At 33.1% G+C, this 23894-nt stretch overlaps 1 protein-coding gene across 2 annotated transcripts; it reads left to right on the top strand.

The window, feature by feature from the left end:
- Nucleotides 1-540: 540 nt before the first annotated feature.
- LOC124362606 (U-scoloptoxin(05)-Sm1a) lies at nt 541-16441 on the top strand. Of its 2 annotated transcripts, none has more exons than XM_046817256.1 (3): nt 541-820; nt 11176-11331; nt 16071-16441. In XM_046817256.1, the coding sequence occupies exons 1-3, from the start codon at nt 754-756 to the stop codon at nt 16274-16276; spliced, it is 429 nt and encodes a 142-aa protein (XP_046673212.1). In that variant the 5' UTR covers nt 541-753; the 3' UTR covers nt 16277-16441. The 2 variants fall into 2 exon arrangements, with proteins under 2 accessions (XP_046673212.1, XP_046673211.1); XM_046817255.1 differs by lacking the exon at nt 11176-11331 and adding an exon at nt 10266-10421 and having other exon boundaries at nt 552-820.
- Nucleotides 16442-23894: the final 7453 nt, after the last annotated feature.

The raw sequence follows: 23894 nt of genomic DNA on the forward strand, positions 1-23894 counted from the left end.
GCATGAAACATTTGTGCATAGACGAGAATGAGTACTATGTCCATTTTCAACTACTGAATTTGGCTGAGCACCATTGAAGCCTATTACCTTTGACTGAAACCTATCACTTAGTTGGCTGATAGTTTCTCTTGTCTGCCGGCTGGATGTAAAAATGTCCTTTCTATGTAATTGTCTGCTTGTCTATCGACCAGCAGGACATTAAAAAATGAAATGAGCTGTATACTAGATATTTTACATGCAACATCAGCGGATCCTACTAATGTCCCTGCAGGAAGGCCCCACAGTCAATGAGGATTTCAACAAGATTCTAATTTATATGTAGTTATTAGTCTATATTGTAAAGTCATGTAAAAATATGAAGGTATTAAATTATGATATGGGTGGTTCGGTAGGCGTGTAGGAGCCTCTTAATAATATTAATAAAATGAATTGTTCGTTTTACCGTAGCAAAGCACGGGTTTGATGCTAGTACAAAATAAAATGAAAATAATTTAACTGCATGTTGGTGGCAGCATTGGAAGGGTGAGGCTGTGCAGTGAATAAGAAAGAAAAGAAAGACTTGTGCTAGCATTCTTTTCCCTGTCTGTTTTTGTTTTGTGTCTGTCTTCGCTGTCATGATTGTTTACACCTAATTCATGGTTACCAGACTTTGGTTAAGGTTTTATATAACTTTATCCTTAGAATAGTTTTGATCTAAATTATTAGAATTTTATTTATTCTTATTTAAAACTTTAGTTGAAATTATTTTATAAAATGCTTTATTCTCCGAAGGAATCACTAATTTTAACATTTTTAATATTGGCTACAGTACTTACAACAGGTGAGTAAATTAAACCCAGTTGTATTTATAAATTATGTCCTGTTTATAAGATTAGCAATTGTTTCTAATATAGTTAGTACTATAAATTGTAAGATTAACAAACCAAACAATTATACCTTGCAAAACTAGGGCAAAGTATAATTTGCTAGAAATGTGGTGTATAACAACAGTTTCAAAGATTTTACATCTTATTGGGTGTCAAAGTGAAATGCAAGACAACCCTGTAACTGGCAGTTAAAAATAATGTAGTTGCAGTTTATTCTGAATGATTTCTATTCAGTCCAAGCACTGGATGTTATAGTGATATTATACATTGTTTTACTTTATAAGGTCTGCAGAATTATGGAGACACTATAGTATGATAATCTCATATAAATAGTTTTCAATTACCATGAAACTTGTAGCCTAGTTGAAAATTAGGTTTTAGTTTACATTAGCCATGTTATACTTATAATTATCTCAAACCATTTTTGTAAATTTCTTAAAATAGTGTGTTCTCATTTTCAGAAAGAATTTGTAGGTGGTTATCCATAATTGCATAATAACCGATATAGGGTACGGTCCAATAAGCGGACCCGGTTTTTTATATCGAAATTGGCAAACGATATTACTTAATCATAACCATCGATATAATCAATCGATACTGATGAATTATTTTTAACAACTTAAATAATCTATATGAACAGCTGTAAACACTTTCAAATAATACAAGGTAATATTTTAAATTTCACGTAACATTGTGTATTAAAATGGCCGTCAATCTTAGGAAGCTTCACGAAATTGCTTTAAAAGACGATAAAATATTTTTTTTTTATGGCTTCAGGATGTTGGGTTAGTACCTAAGAATCCATTATGTGATATTTGTGGAAAGGTAACAAATGTAACTGTCAGAGGAGCTAACATGGTCGTCTTCAGATGCAAAAAAAGAAGGTAATGGTGGTGGACACAACTTTAGTAAAAACGTTTTCGTTCTGTTTCATTTAGTTAAAGTTATGAGTTTTCCCTGATTTTGGTTATGTTCATTTATTATTTGTTATCATTAAATTCACATTTTAATTTAAACATATGATTGTTATTACTTTTATATCGATTGATAGTCTATGATTCGATATGCGAATATTAGGTATCGATGATTATATTCTTCGATATAAAAAACCGGGTCCGCTTATTGGACCGTACCCCCGATATATTTGATATTTTAGGTTGTATCTCAAGTAGTTCATTAATGTAGGGGACCGAGGGAAATCGGGCTTTCTGGGTGGGGGAGATAACAAGCTTAGGAGGGGATAAACGGGATACCAGCTTTCAGGTGAAAAAGAACAAGGAATTTTAGAGTTCAGAGTAGAGCTACCAACTGCTCAAGAGGATAATTTAAAGTTATTTGGTTTTTCCTCTTTATTTTAATTTTTGCAACAGGTTCTACCTCTATGGTGGAGTTTGATTGTCTGCTCTCGGTCTTGTTTGTCAATATACTATTTGCCATCGTATTTGCACATATGGTTTGGCTATTAAATTATTTTTTCCTGTTTCGTGATTGGTCAGATTTGCTGCATAGTAGATTTCAAAATAAACACATCTTTGTGTTTTGTTGTCGCTATGAGCCATTTTGTATTTGATTAGTGGTGTGTTATTTTTTGCTAATGGATTTACTTCCACAAGTGAAGAAAATATTTTACCTATGGACAATACGTGTATTGGGTGCTCTGTTTGATTGTGTTAGAATGAAAAGTTGAGATATTGTGCCATTTTTAGTTTTATTGTGTTTGTAAGTTGACCATTATATTTATTTCCTTATTCACTTTATTTATACAAATTTTTCTTTCTTTCTTTTTGGTTATATTTACTATTTTTAGTTTTATATTATTTTAATTAAAAGTTATTGTTTCTTGTGTAGGCCAGTTGGTCCCCGGGTATGTCACTTTTCAAACATTAGATCATGTTGGATGAACTGAGCTCGAATTTAGGTACTATCTTGTGGATGTTTTTCTTTTTTTGCCAGAAGTGTGGGGTAGTGCCAAAGGCGCCTCCGAAGTCTGCACTGATATTTTGTATCAGTACTATTCCAACATAATTTCAATTATTATTTAGGGTCTCATGTCTTTAATAGCTATTGTACTACACACCTATACCTATATTATTTTATTTTAAATTGAAATTTTGACAAACTGTGTGAAGTGGCTAAAATAAACAATAACATAGCCTAATTAAAATAAAATAAAACTATAAGTAACAAATATAACCAATGAAAAGAACATCTTATATAAATAAAAAGAATAAAGAAATAAAATAATGGCTAACTTACAGAATATCTAATAATGAGGAGGAAGATATAGAGAACAATGGACGCAGACATTCGTTACAAAAAAGAGAAATGTAAAATTCCATGTTAAACTAAAAATGACACAATATCTGAACTTTTCTTTCTAACACAATCAAAATTTGATAGAGCACCCAATTTAACCCTTTGGATGCCAAGCAAATTTCAAGATTCGTTTTGAGTAATGCCATGCATGTGAGCTGTGGGTGTTTCCTGAGTGCCAGTGGTAAATGGCCTATAACAGCCAAGTGTGCCAAGCACAAAACAGCTATTTTGTTATGTTAGACTAAAAATTGTATAACTCCAATCCTAATACTGATAAATGGACAATTCTTTATTTGTTTTGTAGGTTATGAAATATACTGTTATGTTATAACAACGTTTTATGATAATATCCAAAAATATAAATAAGTAAACTAAAAAAAAAAAAAAAAAAAAAAAAAAAAAAAAAAAAAAAAAAAATTATTTTATTTTTTTTAAATTAGAAAACTTATATTATTTTACTATTTATGTAAACATATGTTACATTTTACATTAGTATGTATAATTATGAACCAATATAGAAAATTTCAGAAAGAAATATTGAGAAATAAAAGTTTTATAAGATTTTTAATAAAACTTTACATTTGGACTAAAATGCTAAAATATTGACAATGTAATGGGAGGGAATGTTATTGTAAGGGCTTTTCTAAACAAAACTATATTTATTAAACTAGCATTGAGATGGTTGAAAAAACATTGGTTAGGACCCTAATGCATGTTCACAAAAAATAAAATCATGACAAATAGCCTATTTTTTTATATTATTTGCTTTTACTCACCCTCAGTTATTGAAAGGCAGAAAAAGTCCAATCTTCAATCACTCACTATTTTTTTAGTGCCTATAGTCTATAGCATAGGCCTATTGAAAAATGTTACTAAATCTATAAAAAAACTATGCAAAGAAATGTCTCTATATACAATATATACATTGTTACATAAACGTTCAGTCTATTTACACTCGTGGCGGGGGAGACAGTCAAGGTGGCAACCCCGGGTGCACTTGACACATACTGTCCTGGACCATTATATATATATCCTGTCCGACAAATTATATACTAATTTGTTAAGTAAATCTTCCCTTTCGTTTGATGTATCTGTTATGAAGATTCGCTTACTATATGATTTAAAAAAATAATATAATCGCAAAGCCGAAAATATCGGCCCGCGGCACACTTTGGTTTAAACGTAATGGGCCGAAAACATCGGCTCTCGGCACACTTCGGTTAAACGTAACGGGCCGAAAATATCGGCTCTCGGCACGCTTTGGTTAAATATAGTGAGCCGATAATATCGGCCCTTGGCACCCAAAGGGTTAACTTAATACCCTCCATAGATAAAACTAATACACCTATAGAAAATAACTTCATTGTTGTAATCAAATCAATGAAACTCGAATACATAATGACTAATGGTGATGACAAAACACAAAAATCATTGTCTTTATTTTGAAATCTGCTATGGAGAAAAATCTGACCAATCAGAAAATGGGTAAAAATAATGTAATTTTACGTGATGCACAAATATGATCACTGTATTGTTTATTTTCATAAAACAATCGCTTTAAGACAATTAAAACATCAAAGGTGATTGTCAATTGTCTACAAGTGCATGTACAATTGAGCTTCCTTAATTAACTGTTCACTAGTTCTTTTAACGTTTAATACAATTAATTTTAATTACATTGGATAATGTTAAAAATATTATTTAGTAAAATTTATTATTCTTTCTGGTTTTATATGAATTAAAGAATTATTACAAAACATTTTTAGGAGTTTAAAATGTGGGTAGGCTATGTTTAATAAACGTGGCACTAGAGCATAACAGATTACCTGACTGATCTTTGCCCATTGAAATAAGATGAAACATCATGTGTAACAAGGAAATTTTAATTCTTGTTCTATATAATGAACAAGAATAATAATTTCCTCATTATATTGCTTGTTTCTTTAATTTTTCCTATTGAAACATACGAAAAGTAAGTAAGGTCGGTATAATACTTAATGCACTAAATTTATGATTATAGGTATTTTTACTCTTAAAAATAATTTTTTATAGAGTAAAGTATAATATGCTTTGTAATAAAATTTACAAATTTAAATTGTATTGGATTGATGATTTTTTTAATACATGCACAAATAATTAGCTTTATCATTTTTTGCAGATGGTACTTGTCTGTCTAATATTGTGCAATGTGATTTCTTTTGGCTGCTTGTTTTTAATTTAGAAACCTTTGTCATTCCTTCAAGTTTAAATGTGACATGATTTAGCGTGGTTGAGATTTGTGTTTTGTTCTCACCCACAACTGTGAATATGTTGGTCTCTTAATAAAATTAAATAGTGGTTAGAGGACTGATAATGAAAAAATAAAAATAAAAAATTTTCAGATTTAAAATGTGGGGAATTAGTATCAAAAGAAAACAGTCCAAGTCATATTATGAATAGATAAAGAATATTAACAAAATTACACCTTGGACTGAAATGGAATTATATCTTAGTGATCTAATTTCAAAGGAATGAATCCAATAATTTGTGGAGTTTCTTAATTCCAGCAGTGGTAACCATTAGATTTCCAATGGTTTTGTAACTATTTTACTTTAAATTATGTTTTATGTTTAAGGCTATGTTACATCCTAACATATATATCGCTGAAAGGATGAGATTCTGAACATTCATTTTTGTATATAAAACGTAACTGAATGTTCTTTATTTGGCTATGAATAGTAAAAGAAAATTCAATAATTTAAAAAGTGATGTTTACACCAGTTGACAAGTTGCATTGACAAAATTCAGTTACTTAGATAAATTCCAGAGGGGTTATTTTTTGTACAAAATTAAGAGTAGCATAACTAAAAAGTTCCAATACTGGAACAACTATGGTCAGTTAAGGGGTTTTATATAGGAGTTATAGTTTTATTGTAGCAAATTTTTTACGTTGTCTTTATTTGGATAGCTACAAACAAACAAATGATTCAACAGTTTTGAAAACACATTTTATTTTATCTGTACATATCATATAAAACATTTTCTTTCTTAGTAATGTTATTCATACCAAACAAAAGGATATAATCTGTAATATTGTTTGTTTACCTTTGTAATCATTATCTGTCACCAGTCATCGTGACAGCTGTTTCAAAAGCCACCATTTTGTAAGTTTTTGCATCACATGATGTAAAAAGACTTAAGTCAATTTGGGTTGTTCATATTGACATTGTAATAAAACTACTGTATCACTTTCTTTTATTATGATGCATAATTGAAGTGTGAAATCATATTGTTCCACATTTATTTACATTTTAATTTTATTTCATGTAAACTATAGTTTATTTTTTCAGTCATGACATATACACAGACATTTATAAACATTTGTATATAAAAAAGTATTTTTTCATAATTCATCAACTACTGTACTTTAGCTCTAAAATAACCTGTAAAGTACTAATTTCCATGATTCCAGTAGATGTTACAATAGTTAACCAATTATAAAATTCTAGATACTTGTAAAACATTGATAGAATAGTTACTTTTTAAAATTTTATATTTTTTAGTACTTTTGTTGTGTTTTAGCAGATAATTTGGTACAAAATGTTCATTTTACAAATTCTAATCATCTGTTGAAGTTTCTACTTTTTCAGCACTTTTTTGAGCTAAAACACACCTCAAGTTTTATTTGCAATTTGTTTAGATTTTACAATTTGTAACAAGTGAAACAATATATTAACTTGTTCTCTTTGTTTTATATTATAAAATAAGTTATATAAGCAATATACGTTTTGAAGGTTTTTCTACAGATGTTTTAAATAAAAGTGAAATTTGTTGTAATTTTGATGTTTTTCAATTACAATAATCTTTTTTCGTGTCAGATAAAACAAATTAAAGGGGATTATAAAACAGCATTTAACATAAGCAGTAACATATTATTGTTTGCTATATATTCTGCATTTGTATAATGTAGTATGTATTTAGTTTTATTGACATAGGGCACTGAGATTGCAACAAAGCAAGGGCAAAATGAATTGGCTATAAATTTAATTATTATAGATTAAAAGTCATTGGTAGTTTAATTAGCTTAAATAAAATACTGAGGAAAGTAATTATTAAATTTAATTAATTGCGTAAAGCAGCCTTTGTGTAATGCAAACCTTTCACCTCTATAAAAAACTAGTTTACCATATCTTATCAGCAAAAAATGTTTATTTAAACTACCAAACAATAATACATAACATAATATGTTTTCCACTGAGACTTTCTTGAAAAATGACGCTTCACACCTCTTTACTTTAAATAGTAATTTTAAATATTTTAATATGATGAAATATTGTATTTTTTGTAGTTCTTTTAGTCAGAGTTTAGTTAATTTCTATACTCTTTAGGCACATTGGCCTTACTTATTGTAGCAAAAGATTTTATAAAATTAAAGTAATAAATAAGAAAGATGAAAATTTTACATTTAACTAATGTAAATATAATAAATGAATACTCCTTGGTCAAATTTAATAAACTGCTTTTGATACAAACAGGGACGTCTCATGTCTGTTTCAATACATTCTTTCACAAGTTTGTTTCTATTCATACTATTTATATATTTATACAAACATTTTGTCTTCATTGCAAAATTAAAGAAAAATAGCAGGTATAGTGATTTAGGTTAAACAATACAGAACCGAAGGGAATTTTCTCTTTTCTCTCTTAAACGATTGAATAAATCAAGATCGGTCTTTTGTCTAGAGATGAACAATTTGCAAGTTTTCAAATTGACTGGTGGATAGGGGAAGTGTTCAGGATATAAGTGTTTGGGGGAGGGTTGAAGTAGCTTGCTCAGCTGTTCTGAGTACCCTTATCTTTATATAGTTACTTGCCTATTGAGACATGAATGCATATTTATGTACCATATAACAAAACAGGTACTTAACATGTACATGTATGTACAATATTTACATAAACATATGACTTATGTACACCAGCACAAATGTTAGTTTTTTCTGTTTTTGTATATTATGTAAATAATTAGTTTTTTGTAATTCTCAAAAGAAAGTCATTAAGAAAAAGATAAGGAGAGTTGACCATGACGGTTATACTGTTAAACTCGCCAACACAAATTTAGATCTGAAGATGCAACTGTATTAGATTATCAACTGATTAAAACCAATATTATATACACATTTAATTTAATTTTACATGTTATACATATTTTTTAAATTTAATGAAGCTCTGTTTTGTTTGTATTTGGAGTGTTAATAAAGTATAAATCGATATTCATTATTTGGTATTATCAAAAATATCTATGATTATAAAACTGTTCTAGATTTTAAACGCCTACACAAAAAAACAATGATTTAATTTATTAGTGATACCACTTTTAATAATTCTAAAAATGAATTATTTTTCAGAGAATTTATAATGGTGAAATTTAACCCTGGAATTGTCGACTGACCCGTTTGGTGTAACTTCCAAAGTGCGATTGATACCGAAAGTGTTGATTCATATTTTACAGCTAAAAGCATAATTACTCCTCAAAGACCATTCAATTTTACATAAATTGAAAGTGTATGATTTGATTTTAATGTTTAGTGGTCTTTCTAGATGTGATTTTATTAACATCCGTGCAGTAGACATTGTTGTTTGTAAAAAAAATAATTTTGTTCTTTGTTCAGAAGTTTTTTTATTTGAATTAAGCAAAGTTTTATCATAAACTGTTGATTATATCGTATAACTTAATACTTCAGAATGAATGATCCTTGTAGATCAATTGATATTCATGACATTAAAAAGGAATCTAACAATAAGCTGTAAAAATAATATATTTTTATATTTATTTCAAAACTGTGTAATTTTATTCTCTGTATATATATATATATATATATATATATATATATATATATATACACACATATAAAACACTTTATACATATAAGATTGTATACGCAATTTACAAAGAGACCCTCCAAAATTAACAAAAATCAGTGCACACTTTACAATTTCTGATAGAGGGTTAAACATTATTGCCTACCATATTTACTAATGTGTAAAAATCAATTAATTTTTGAAGGTAGGTGATATATGTGGAATTAGTATGGCAGACAGGAAGAATCCTTGTTTGTACTTTGATGACAGGTATGATGTGGTTGCAATGAGTCAAGTACTAATATTCCTCACTTGTTCAAATTTCTGCACTTTTAACCAACAGATAACAATACTCAACAAGTTTGGTGTTTTTTTTTTTGTTTTTTTTTTGACAATGGTTAAATGCTAGGTGTGTCTATTTGACTATCTTTATTATTTTTATAAAAAGAATAATAATTTAAATAGCATTCAGTTACTAGGAAACCTTTTAATTCCTTTTCAAAAGATCTACTCTATATTTGCTCAGAGATATTACTTATTGAAATGATATTGATGCATGACCTTCACCTTTTTAACCTATGACACTGTACGTTAAGTGTCTAAATATAAAGATAAAAGATCTTTCTTTCACAAATGTTTGAGAGGTTTACAAACAGTGTAAAACAAACTGGTGTATTGTCAAAATATAAAATACCAATTCTATAATTAAAAATAACATTTGCCAAAACTAGAATATTATAGCTGTGTTATAATAAAGACAAATTATTTTAATATTCTCCTACACTATAATTTTTCTTTTCATTGCAAATATTTATGTATTATTATGATGATATCAAAGTAATTATTTTGTGACCAATCATCAATATTGTGACATCAATGTTAAGAATTTATAATTATCTCTGAGAATATTGTAAATAAACACAAAAAGTAAAAAAGGAACTGTAAAGCAATCCTAGAACGGAAACTAAAATTGTGATTTCTCAATTCCAGAGGCTAGGTTGTTTTAAGTCAAACTGAAACATTTCTTACGTAGTGACACAAATAATATGGTTGTTTGTTTTTAGCAAAAAGAATCAGTTGGTGAGTATTAAATCAGACAATTTCAATTGTTTTACTCAGATGTGTAGCATTCAATTTGTGAAATAATTTTACCTTGTTAGGAGTTAATTGCTTGTTTTGACTTGCTGTTTAGTAACTACTCAATAGTGTTTTGGTTTGATTTGTTGCAATCGATATTTGTTGCAGTGTCAAGTATAAGTTGTTATCAGTGTGTCAGCACAGACCATGCAGACCCGTTTCAGTGTGGAGAATATATGTCGGATGATATAGACATTGAGCCGACATCGTGTGATAATGTCTATGGGGCAGCATATTGTATTAAGCATACAGGCAGATTTGAAGGTGACATATCCAGAAAAATACTGTGTTCTGCTTGGACATTCATGGGCTTGGACATTCACGGGCTTGGGGACTTCAATAATAAACTCAGAATATGCACCTTCCAAATGGGCCTGGTGATGGTAGTTGTGTATATAGTTCACTTTACTAACAAACACAAGAACCATTTTAAATTGCTTGACTACTCGTTGCTTTTCCTTATCTAAGTGTTTGACTCTTAAAGAACCGGAGAATGATATGATATTTCAATAAATATGGCTGCAGGACAGTTTCAAATCGGTTGTGTATTGAGGTTAATGTGGCAAAAATCTAGTATGATTTTGTTTCAGCCAATGATGATTTGAAGTGTAAAAATGTCATGTTCTATATCTCAGTTGAGTGTTGAATTGCCTGTAGACTGTAACAACTTGAGATTTCTACTTTATAAAGTTGGAATTAGTATTATAAAGTTCCATGAAGTTTATACTATTACAAATTATATAAACGTAACAACGAACAGTTTAGCTTTACAATACATGTGCTGTCTTAATAATATAATGCACCAAAATGATTTTTAAACCGTTTTTTACAAAAGAAACAAAATATATATTGGCTTTACAGTGTATGCATTCTGGGAACTGGCTTGTTTAACCTTTTTAACATGAAGTTTGTGTGAGAGCATTTCGTATTGGTGTATTTTGCATATATAATGATGATGTTCTCCTTGCTTATCAACGCTTGCATGAGTTACAATGTTGCTATATTTGCATGCTGCCAGCTTGCGGGATAAATTGCTATCAGTGTGCATCGACCTCTAACATTGACTGCAGTAACCAGCTCATCCAGGACACTGAAGATAGCTCGATTGAACCCAGTAGTTGCAGTTTCTTGTTTGAAGCGAGGTACTGTATTAAAGCAACTGGACTACATTCAGGTAAACGCAGCTTGTAATTTATGTTGCTTCATATAAGTGCATGTGTGATTAACTAAGTCCGTACTAATAGAATACACAACCCCAATTTAATATTGTTATAACTTTTTTTACATTTTTGAGTTTGATCTATTATGGTTATAAATTTTATCTCAAATCTGTTTTATATCATTTCATTATCTCATAACTGCTTGATGTATAATTTTATATAAATAATCATAAATTAAACTTATCAAAATGAAACAAATATTTAAATGTCTAACTCTTATATGAGCGAAGCTAAGACAATTTATGGAAATTACTGTAGTTGTCTAATTTAACCAAAATTCTAGAAAACTTTTGCCTATTACATTAATTGTGTTCACATTTATTTAGCAAAGCAAAAGCTTGTATTTTTGGCATTTGAAAAAATTATAAACCAGAAAATTATTTCTCTTGTGGAATTCTAAATCTGCCATCTGTTGAGTGACGCCAAATAATGCAATTTTTGTCGAAAATCCTAGTTTATGTGATAACGTTTTAAAGCAATAATTAAGTTATGTTTAGTAATTTACGAATGCATTTATTAGTGTATCCACACATTTTTTGTATTTTGTAATTTTTTCTTCATTGTGTGGAAACTCTTGATTGGAAAACAAGTACCAGTTAAACTGAAAGAAAGCACTTTACCATTATACCATGGCAATGAGAAAATATTAGAATAAATACATTTGTAAATAAACTCAGTACACTCTTAAAAGATGTTAATGTATGACATATTAACACATGTAATTTATTCATACAGTAAAAAGAAAAATAATTGAGTGGAAAGTCAATATTACAAGTTGGTACAGTGCAACCTCGTTAAGTCGGACTCCTTTATGTCAGATTTCTGGATAATCTGGATTAGTTTGCAAATTTAAAATTAGCTTTTTGTCGTCCGCCCAGACATCCGAGAGTAGTGGGACGGATGTTTGTTTATCAGTATGTTTGTAGAAATCAATAATTACATGTATTGCGACTTGTTGCGATAAAGATGCCGATAACAGGGAGGATACTGACAAAGAAAACACTGAAAAAGTATGAAATAATCACCTTGTTTGGGCGAATTAATGGTTTATTTCGATCAACAAGAAGAGACAACACAAGGTGAGCTTCTCCTGTTAGAAAGGATGTGTGACCACATGGCTCTGAAATTGCATTCAAAGCTGATGCAACTCAAAGTAACAAAATTCTCTCAGAAAAATTAAACTGTGTATACTGTATTATAATTTATCATGATGTATATTTTAAGTGTTTTTGTGCAATTAAGAAGCATTGAATGTTTGTACACTTTCTTTATTTTTTCATCATTCTCCGTTTGACCCGAATTTTCATTATATTAGATCGGCTGTAGTCTTGGCTAGTTCGACTTAATGAGGTTGCACTGTATTTCTTGGCAATATCTGAAATTTGAAATTCATTTCCATATGACATCATGTTAAACACAAATAATGGTATGGTTACTTATATCACATTTTATTCCTTATTTGAAGACTGAGGTTTCAATCTGCTCTGAGATGGTTTTCAGTTCTTGATATAATGCATATAACTTGTTACAAAACACTATTGCTCGGTTCATGTCATAAAAGTAGATAAAGAAACGTTTTTACTAAAAAGACATGATGTGTAAACACAAATATCTACACTTGTAAGTTAAATTAAGTTAACAATACTGGCTTGTCTGGTAGTGAGTTATGGAAAACCGTTTTCATAGAGTTGCTTTCTGTTTGCATGATCATTTACCGTAGAAAATTATGGTAATTTTGAAAGCATTACTAAAAAATTTAGTGTGTTGTAATGTACAACTCCTCTTACTTAGGTCTTTTGGACTTAAATAATTTATATTTGAACTTTTGATTCTTAGTGGTTGAAGTGAAGTTTATGTACTTCAAAAGTCTACGCTTTGTGATCCTAACATTTATTTTATCAGGTTGGCGAATCCTACAAAATTGCTTTCACCAAAGCTATGACAGCACGTTGGGTTTGTTTCCTTTCCAGTTCTGGTCAGATGATCATGAACTTGCTGTGACACTGAGTTCCTTTATGTGTTTTCAAAAATTATACATTTTTTGGTACTTTGGGATTATACCGACTACACCAGTATGAAGAACAAAAAAATATAAATTTATAGAAACAAACATGATAGAACGAAAAAACAACTCTTTAATTACAAACTTACAAGCATTTCCAGGTATTGTGATTGGTATTGTTGTCGCTGTTATCTTATTTTTCTCGAGAATTCCGATTACGGCAGGCCGCATGACATCACATGATTATTTAAGTTTTTTGCACAGTACATAATTGCCTTTCCATTACAATTCAATTTATATTTCTGATCAGCCCCTCTAGAATTTGATATTTTACTGATAGGTACTATATCGAGGGATGTTTTTCTTTTGTTGACATCAGCGTGGGCTTCGGCAGCTGACCTCTGTCTGAGGATGGGGAGGGGTTTGCGATAAGACAATTCCTGTTTTATATTGACGAAATATTGTTCTACGTTAATCTAGTAATCAGTAGAAGCAAAATGTCAAATAACGATTCATGTCTGGGTGTGGTCGGTATAATCCCAAAGTACCCCAAGTACCAAAGGTGCTGCTGAAGCCTACGCTGATGGCCGGAGGCACTCGCATTTTGAGTGGCGGAGTGTGATCAAGAATAAAAACAAGTTTTTAGTGTTTTTTTTCAATAAAGAGTTTAGTTTTTGTTTGGTAATGTTTGTTTTTGTTGTTTGGAGAAATGTAGGGGTAAAACACGGAAGTACAACAAGCGACGTACCAGCTGAACGGGCGGCGAGACTCTGCAATCATGTTATTTACTAGACCGCTCGACTTTGACCTCTGTCTGAGGATGGGGAGGGGTTTGCGATAAGACAATTCCTGTTTTATATTGACGAAATATTGTTCTACATTAATCTAGTAATCAGTAGAAGCAAAATGTCAAATAACGATTCATGTCTGGGTGTGGTCGGTATAATCCCAAAGTACCAATTTTTTTATTTGTAACTATTAGCAATGCTGCAATCTCCTAGTGATCACCTTAATTATCTCAACACTATTAATTTATTACAAACTATTTTATTCTACTTATATGTGTTTTCCCTTTCAAATAAATATGTGGGAGGGTGTATCAAGTATTAAAGTGACTGATTTTTATTGATTAGGATTATATTTTGCTAAACTTACAGATATTTTTTCACCCTTAAAATTAATTTTTCCCGTTGGATTTGGTGCTTTTTTATTCCATCATTGTAAAAACTCCTTGGATGTTCTGTTGGCCATGGAGCCCAAACATGTCCCCACTGCTTCATTGTCCTCGAAATGCTGGCTGTCAAGCACTTCTTTGAATGGTCCAAAAAGGTAAACCTGGACTATAGGTTGGATGTTCCAGTGTTTCCCATGCTGATGCAACCAATGTTTGCTTGGTGGTGTTAGCAGCATGGGGCCTGGCACTGTTGTGCAGAAGAATTATCTTTTCCTCCTAAACAATAATTTTGTGGCATCCAGTGTTTCACAATAGTATTGTTCATTAACTGTGTGTTGATCGTGGATATAATCAACATGAAAAGCACCTAGCTAATAACAAAAATTGTTGCTAATTACTTTTCCAGCACACAACAGGTGTGTAATGGTGCACTCAAGCTTTATTACAGGCAACAATGCAATTCAAAAAGGCCTGTCCTTGTGGGTGGAATCGATTGAAAAGCCGCTGAGAAACCCCTAATCGATGTCGCTTGTAGGTCCCTCTATAACAGATGTGGAACCAACTAGTGGTCACTTTGTGTTAACCCAAGTCTTTTGTCACAATCTGTTGGAAACTCCTGTAACTGATATTGAGTTCCTCAACAATTTCAAAAAGAATTATGTGCCCATTTTACCTTAATAAGATTTTGGACTGCCTCAATGTTGATCTCAATCACACTCGTCCTCGTTCTCAACCATTTCACGACCTTAAGAGAATTCTTTGTGGCAATCAAACACATGGGTTTTTGACAGTGTATTCTCCCTGAACTGTGCCCATAATTGCCACAAATTTCAGTTGGGCACACCCTTTTCTTGGCCTAAACTTGATTATAATCCACTGCTCCACAGAGACGTTCACTTCCTCTTTACTCATGATTTGTTTTTATAGTAAACGGATCTGAGAAGTTGCAGTTTCTGGAGGTTCCCACCTCTTCTTGTTTATGCTAACTGCTGCCTGTCCATCAACCGATCGTAGGACAATGAATCCTTCAGAATTTTTTAGAAAACCAGTCCCATTTATATTTAACACACCCTCATATTTATGGTAATAATATGATTTATTGATTAATTATAAATTTTCAGAAATGAGTGAGGTTTTGCTTTCAAAATAAAAATGATTCATTATCAAACCAAAGCTCTCATACATGACTCTGTTGGAATTATTTTTTATGATTTAGTAAATAGTTTTTACATGTTTTGCTGTATTATGTTCCTTAAATTGAAATACAAAATTCAATCTGTTTCAGTGTTGTAAAAGTTGTTGTTGAGTAAGACACATATGATTTTCCTATCATATTATCGAGAAGCTTTCTGTACAATGAAATAATTAGTCTTCTTGTCTTATTTTTATATATATATATATATATATATTCTGTATTTTCATCCAAGTTATGAGATAAAATGTACTAGTCAGGTTTAAATAAGTTGAGTTGTAAAATGTCTTGAATGTACATGTGTGACCGACTGTATTGTGAACAGGTGGTCTCGGCACAAAGCGTTTCTGCTCCTCTCTAGACCTGGGGAACTACTGTAACTACATCAAGCAGCCAGGAGACGTGATGGAATACCGCTCTTGTGTCTACACGTGCGACTCGGATGGCTGCAACGCCAGCCCTCACTTGGCGCAGCTCTCAGTGGCTTTAGCAGTCTCTTGCACTTTGATTGTTGCATACATTCATCTGTAAATGTTGTATAAGATGTTTTGTCCTCCCCTCACTAGACAAATCTGTGTGGATGTGGCCTTTTGCACCAAAAGCTGCCATTAGTGCTCTAATGTATAGTGTAATATTATAACAAATATGCATGGATTTTATATTTTTAAAATAAATAGATTATCTTTATTTTATAAACAGTTGTTTATTTATTTCCTGTATTTTTGGTTTGAAATAATCATGGCCTAGTCATATTATGTATTAAAACATATATTGAACATCTTGGGAGATAGAAGGAATGTCTTGCGTCTTGCTCTTGATATGATGTAAAAGGATGTTAAGTACTTCATAAGAGGTACAGCTGCAAATGTAGTCTACTACCATAATTTTTCATGCGAAAATACAATAAATACGAATAGTTACCAGAAGAGCTGAAAAATCTTTCACTATCTATATCACATGTTCAACAACTAGCCAAACTGTTATGAAAACTGAATGATTGAATTTCTCTATTTCCCTCAATTAAATTGAACAATTACACACAATCACAATTTGTGGTTTGCAGGTATCATTACTAATTTATAACTCAATAGAAGGTTACTTTCTTGCATATCAATCCATTTTGTAACCCATCAAGATACATCTTTTGCAGTGCACTTTGTCAGTAACTAAAGTCTCCAAATAATCTTTTCTATGACCTACGAGGATTATTTACAGACTAAGAATTGATTGCACGTTATAGTGTTAGGAAATAGGGACTGCAGCTGAAGGGTCTGGTAGTCACTCTGAACGCATGAACCCCCACGCTCCTGAGTACAGGGGTTTGGGGCCATTTACAGTATAAAACATTGTAGGTTCAGAAATAAGATTTTAAAAATACAGCGTCAATTGAAATGATTTTAGTTCAATGAAAATCGAGAGTTGGCAACACCGCTGCAACAATACCTGAATACAAGATATTATTGTACAACTATCCTAAAATTCAGCTGTTGTAGTAACTCGTCTTATCGTATTTGGTTTGTGCAGTGTATGTGTATTATTTGTACTTTATTCGTGTATTTTAACCACAATATGACATTTACATTTTCAAATCAAGAGTACACAGGTATTGTTTTTGTCTATGGTTTTACCAATGGAAATAGTTGTACAGGTATACTGGAATATGAAAGAGGATTTCCGAATAGAAGAACACCTCCTTACATAACATTTGCATCGGTTTTCAATAACTTACAAACAAATGCATCTTTTCCAACCATTAATTGTTCAAGAGAAAGTCTTGTAATACAGGCTGTACATGAATAAGATAATATTATTGACATAATACAACGCAGTGCTCAACTTCACACTCGCCAACTTTCAAATATATTAAATATATCTCGTAATACAGCCTGGAAAACATTGAAAGAAAACAACTTTTATCCAAAAGATTTCAAAATCTTCAGGTGACAGTGCATTAAGATTACAATTTTGTCAATGAGTGTTAGAAAATCAAAATATGTAAGTTGTCTTTTATTCACGGACGAATCAATGTTTACAAGTTACAGAATTCTAAATTTGAAAAATAGTCACTGGTGGTCAACTGAAAATCCAAAAGTAGTTGTAGGGTTAAACTTTCTAATATTCAATTTTCGATAAATGTATGGTGCGGTATTATAAGGACCCATTAATTGGCCCATTTGGATTTTAAAAATGCCCTACTGGTCTTGTGTTCAAAGACTTTTTAGTTAATCAATTCCAGTTGTACTTGAAGTTGTATCACTTGAAAGAATACATCAAATGATATTCCACCATGATGGGGCACAGGCACATTATTTACAAAATGTTAGAGAGCACTTGCAGATAAGTTTTCTAGGCAGATGGATTGGTCGAGGTACACCTAAATTGTCCTCCTAGGTCCTCTGATTGCCTTTGGATTATTATCAACTCATTTAAAGCAACTTATATACGCAGAACCACTTATTTTCAAAGAATAATTATTGAACCGAATTTTAAACGCTTGTGAAAAACTTAAGAATGACTGAGATGCTATCAGAAAAGCTACGTGTGGTTTCGTTAAAACACACTAGATTGTGTATAAATTATCAAGGAAATCATTTTGAACACCATTTAAAAGGTATGGAAATTTAAATAAAAGATTAGTGAAGATCAGCAATTAAAATGATTTTGTTTTACAAAGAACGTTAATTTAATAAGCAGATATTCTTGTCTTATTTTTCGTATCTTTGACTCTATTAAACATTAATTTTGTAAACTTTGTGTTTTTTTATTATTATCCTATTTTACATTATTCTTTTCAGAATTAAATTCTCTAAAAGTTGTGGTTAAAAAGTTTGAGTGTTTATTACCCATTTAATGAAGTTAATGTACTTCAAATTGAAACAAAACACGTTTTTCGAGACCGAATTTTGCATATTTGGTCTGATATCTCAGTAATGGGTGGTCATACAGATCTGGGACATTTTTCAGTTCATTTGACATAAAATCCAATAAATTTAACAGCTATCTTTACGCCATGAAAATATCAGTTTCGCTTTATTTCCGTCCTTTCCTAGAAAATCTTTTGCTAGCCATAGCTCGCTAACAAAGCGTTTCCGGACATATGTTTATAGTAACTTTTCATGAAAGGATACCACCTGAGAAGTTTGTTGGGTTACTCATGGGAGATGTAGTGAGTGGTTTGATAGAACTTTAAGAATGGGCAGTGAATTTATAGGAGTAAAGGGCAGATTTAAATAAATACACTTCATAAATAATGTAATGTACTATTATTAGTGGCAGGTTTACCCATAGTCCAAGGCCTGAGCCATAGGCCTATCTATAGAGGCTGCAAAATGAGTATTTTTGTTGTTACTATCATCATGTATGCATCAATAATTTTCTCATTGATTGATTATTAAAAAAGAATACATTTTCTTATAAGGTACTATAAACCTAATAGAAAATGGCTCGTTATAATTACAAACTTATTGTTTTTATCATCTTATAGTATAGAAAAATTTTCATAAATCTCAACTTTTAAGTGGGAGGGGAGCCCAAAATCTGTCAGGTCTAGAGGAGGCTCAAGAAAGATAAAATCTTTAGTATTTTCTTGGAAAGAACCTGCACAAGTAACCGGAATAATCTAGTTGTTTTCAATTCCTATGGGATACTCCAATTATTGAAGGTGGGCAAATCAGTTAGGCAATTTCTGAAGAAAATGTCATTCTAATTCAAAATAATTTTACATGCACATTGTACAATTGAATATTGCCAATTACCTATTTAAAAATCCAGTATTTTATGTATACTTACATTAATGACAAAATTTAAAAAAATAGCTGTAATATAATTTTACTTGTCTGAGTACCTACCTAAAATTGACTTTACATCCCGACCATATTATGCCTCATGAAATCTTTCCAAAAAACGTTATCATTTATATGTGTTTACTTTTTTTTTTTTTTTTTTTTTTTTTTTTTTTTTTTTTTTTTTTTTTTTTTTTTTTTTTGTAAAAGACATCTGACTATTTATTTTAATTTTTTACAAGATGAGTGTAAATACATATTTCTCCCGTATACCTAGGTTAATTTTATGAAATTCAAGATAGTTGTAAAGGTCAGGAATGATAGCCGTCTTATTTAAGTATTATAGCAAAATGATTTGACAGTGTGTGTGTGTGTTTATATTTGTTGAAAGATCATGATCAACATTATTTAAAATCGTAGGAGCTTCCTACCAAGAAAGAATTATTTAGGTTTGTAGATAGTTGTTAGACAACTATAAGAAGAGTTTCCATGAATTACACAAAACTGTTAGAACAACAGCCTAGTTTGATAGTTTTGTCTGTACTCTACGTATACCATCATAACCTACACAGTATACTGTCGTTACTATTGTCTTATGTCAGTTTTGTTTAATTTTACATAAGCGTTTACCCTGATTATTTACCTTCTATACTGCATTCCATTGAGAAATTAAGCCCAACACTAAAGGTTTTGCACCAGACCGCAGAGCATATTAAGGCCAGTCTTTTATTGTATAGTCCTAGAGGCGGGAGCCAGTTTACACTTTGTATAATACAACATAGTTTCTTGAAATTGACAGAGGATTGAGTTTTAAGAGAGGAATCTATTTCAGTTTCACTAATTTTGCCGGGCGGGAGTCGAATGAGTATGATAGGGAAAGGTTTAAAAATTCAAAATTATAAACAATTTTCATCGGTATATTTTTTATTTTACACACACAGATTTTAGTTATATCAGCGTCAGTCAATGAGAGAAAGAGGCACACAGTGATCTACTATGGACTCTGATATGCCTCAAGGCCATTTTACATTGACATCATGGAGTCCACGTAAGGGTATGGAAAATAATTGCTTGACATGCAGTAGCGTAGCCAGAAATTTCGTTCGGGGGGGGGGTCCGAAACTGGAAGATCCGGGGGACGTTTTGTGTGTTATTTGCCAATGAGTTCACTGGTAAAAGGTAAATACCAAAAATATGGAGCTTTAGTAACTACGCCTTATAGAAAGTGGAAAGATATAATAGGCAAATTCAACTCTCACAGCAACTCTAGTACCCACAAATTTTCTTGTATTGCTGCAGAAACTTTACGAAGTTCGATTCTGGCCGAGTATATGGCTCCAAAGTGACGTTGGATTCACTGGATAAGAAAGAAAAAGAACAAAACAGAGCTTCACTCAAGCATATAATTGACACAACTATTAATATTCTGTGGAAAAAATTAAATACCTACTTCGGGGACATTGGGCCACTGACGGCCGAAACCCTTTAGAAAAGGAGGGCAATTTTCGAGCGTTGCTCGGGTACAGATCAAACTAACGGTCGGAAAATGTACCGGAAAAACTCTACTGATTAGAAGTTCGGCTACTTTGGATTTCACTGATTGAGGTATTTATGATTGAGTTATAATGACGATTTTTTGTATCATTACACTGTAGACGAGTATATAATTATCGGAAAAAAACCCAAAAAATCACTTTCGGTCGGAAATAAAATACACCTGAAAAACTCTAATGATTATAACTTCAACTACTTCGGACTTCGGTTATAGAGGTAAACGTGGTTTTTTGATTGAGTTAGGACGACGATTTTTTGTTATCATTAAACTGTACTCGACTACCTATGTAATTATCGACAAAAAATCACTTCCGGTCGGTAAATACCGAAGAAAAGCTCTCTACAGATTCAAGTTTTGACGATTTTGGATTTCACTGGTTGAGTGGTTGAGGTAAAAGTGGTATTTATAATTTTGTTAGGACATTGATTTTAGGTATTAATTCAACGCCGACGAATAAATATATAATTATCGAGAAAAAAAAAACAAAAATAATCACTTCCGATCGGAATATACTAAGGAAAATGTAGGCAAAGGCAAAGACAAATAACCTCAGTCAGTGAAATCCAAAGTAGTCGGAACTTCTTATCAGTAGAGCTTTTAAAGTGTATTTTCCGACCGAAAGTTATCTTTTATATTTTTTTTCGATAATTATATACACGTCTACAGTTTAATGACACTAAAATAAACGTCGTGACTTAATTCTAAGCAGCCATTTTACGTCTCCAAGACGAATTTGAACGAAGTGGTCGCTAATTTAAACTGTCCAAGTCCAAGTTGGGTCGCTAGGATGGCCTCTGGGCGCTCCTCCTGGTCTGTGGGCAGTATCTGAGCAGTTGAGCTCAATGACTTGCCTGTCAACTGTACAATTTGCTCCTGCAGCAGTCTAGCAGTTGGTCGGTGTGCCACTGACGGCCACAGCTTCATTGAAGAGCCGGGTGAGGGCGGTCAGCTGCGCAGCTATTTCAAGACGGCTTGTAGGCTGCGCTGGGCGGGGGCGGCTGGTTCTGCTGCTGCATCAGCTGCTGGCACCTCCGTTTGTTGCGACAGAGTGGCTGGTGAATGTGGCCACTCTAGTTTCTGCCTGGGAGTCGCCCTGGGCCTCTGTGTGACCGGAAGGTCAGCCACAGATGCCGGCGGGCGAGGAAGTCGGTTGGCTGGGTTCTGGGGTTTCCTCCGGCGCTTCTTCTTCTGCGGCATGTCGTCCTCAGCTTCACTCTCCGATACGGAGTCCGCTGGTGACTCATCTCGCGCTGGTCGCTTGGGCGGCTGGGCCGTTGATCGCCTCGCCGCTGGTTTGGTAGGCCGGGACTTGCGGCCTAATTGGACAGCTGCCGCTCTGGCCTCCTTGTAGGCTGGACACCCACGATAGTTGGCGTTGTGATCGCCGCCACAATTGCAGCAGTGACCCTTCTCCGTCGAGACTTTGGGGCAGTTCATCTTCAGATGATTTCCCCCCCCCCCAGCGGACACATTTTCTCGGCCTCCCGCAGTTGCCGGAGCCGTGGCCAAAACCTTGGCACCGGTAGCACTGTGGCGGGCCGACCGGCTTCTTGTAGACAGTGACTGAGACCCTGACATGGAGCAGGCTTGTCACGTTGTAGATTTGGCAAGCCCGCTTGGTGTCAGGATTCTCTCGCTCACTGTCCCTGGTCAGCGTCATCAGCCAGCTCCTGGTAGGTCTCCTGGCTGTCCGAAGTCGTGCAACCTCGTCGACGGTGAAGCCCTCGTCAGTTAAGACATCGAAGAGCTCCACATCATCGGTGTCGGGCAGTCCGCTGATCACAACCTTAAGCGATCTTTCACGCCCAAGGTTGTGAGTGTAGAAGGGCAGCTTCTTGGAACATAGGTACCACTGAACTGCCCTGAAGTCCTCCACGACGGTCACTTTCAAGCGATAGTGAGCACCGTGGAATGTTGTCGTCAGGCCGTCCCGCGCCAACTCCTCCAACTTCTTGGCGTGGGTAGGCCAGTCCGGAACACTGTCCAGGAACAGCAAGGGTATCCTGGGCGTAGAAACCGAAGCCGTAGGTTGGTCAGATGTCACAGTAGCAGTGGTGACGTTATGGCCTTTAAAAAGGCCCTTTGCTGGAGCAGCGACCTTCTTAGGCGCCGAGCTGGCAGGTGGAGAGCTAGGCCTCTTAGCTGGCTTCCCGGCGCTTCCAAAGGCACGCTGTGCCATCTTCTTGAAGATGTCACTCATGTTGTTCCAGTAGTTGTTTACACAACGAGCGCTGGAGGTCGAATGTTCGCCGTGTTACAATTTAGGTTGCTTTGCGACGTCATGTGACCGCGCTCTATAGAAATACCGTGATTACACTACACTATCCGAAAGGCCGAGCCCAAAAGTATCGTTTGATACTTTATGATTTAAACGAAAGGACAGTTATATTTTTAACAACGGTTACTTTAATCAATTAAATCAGTCAATTTAATGTTTGTAGACAAGAGTAAATGATAACTCTCCTTTTTTTCTTCTGCTCCATGCTTTATTTTTTAATACGTCTTAAAATTTCGGGGGGGGGGTCCGGACCCCCTGGACCCCCCCCTTCGCTACGCCACTGTTGACATGTATTTTAATGGGGCTTTACATACTGACGGATCTGGACGTCCGCGAACGTCTTGGAGGCATCCACATAGATCGCTCGCTGAGCAATCAGGTACATCACTGTCACTGTGGACTCGCATGTGCGGTCGAAGTTAACTAGTTCAACTAAGAGGAAAATGAAGTGGAAAGTAACAAATCCACATAAATCCATTCGCAAGCAGTGTGAATTGGCACACACATGGGCGTAGAGGAACGTATTGTAAGTTC

The sequence above is a fragment of the Homalodisca vitripennis genome, chromosome 5 (assembly GCF_021130785.1).
Source record: "Homalodisca vitripennis isolate AUS2020 chromosome 5, UT_GWSS_2.1, whole genome shotgun sequence".
In the NCBI taxonomy this organism is placed as follows: domain Eukaryota; kingdom Metazoa; phylum Arthropoda; class Insecta; order Hemiptera; family Cicadellidae; genus Homalodisca; species Homalodisca vitripennis.

Coding starts and splice junctions, on each gene's coding strand:
- LOC124362606 (XM_046817256.1), top strand. CDS start 754: ATGCTTTATTCTCCGAAGGAATCACTAATTTTAACATTTTTAATATTG. Junction 821..11,175: donor GGCTACAGTACTTACAACAG/GTGAGTAAATTA, acceptor GCATGCTGCCAG/CTTGCGGGATAAATTGCTAT. Junction 11,332..16,070: donor AGCAACTGGACTACATTCAG/GTAAACGCAGCT, acceptor TATTGTGAACAG/GTGGTCTCGGCACAAAGCGT.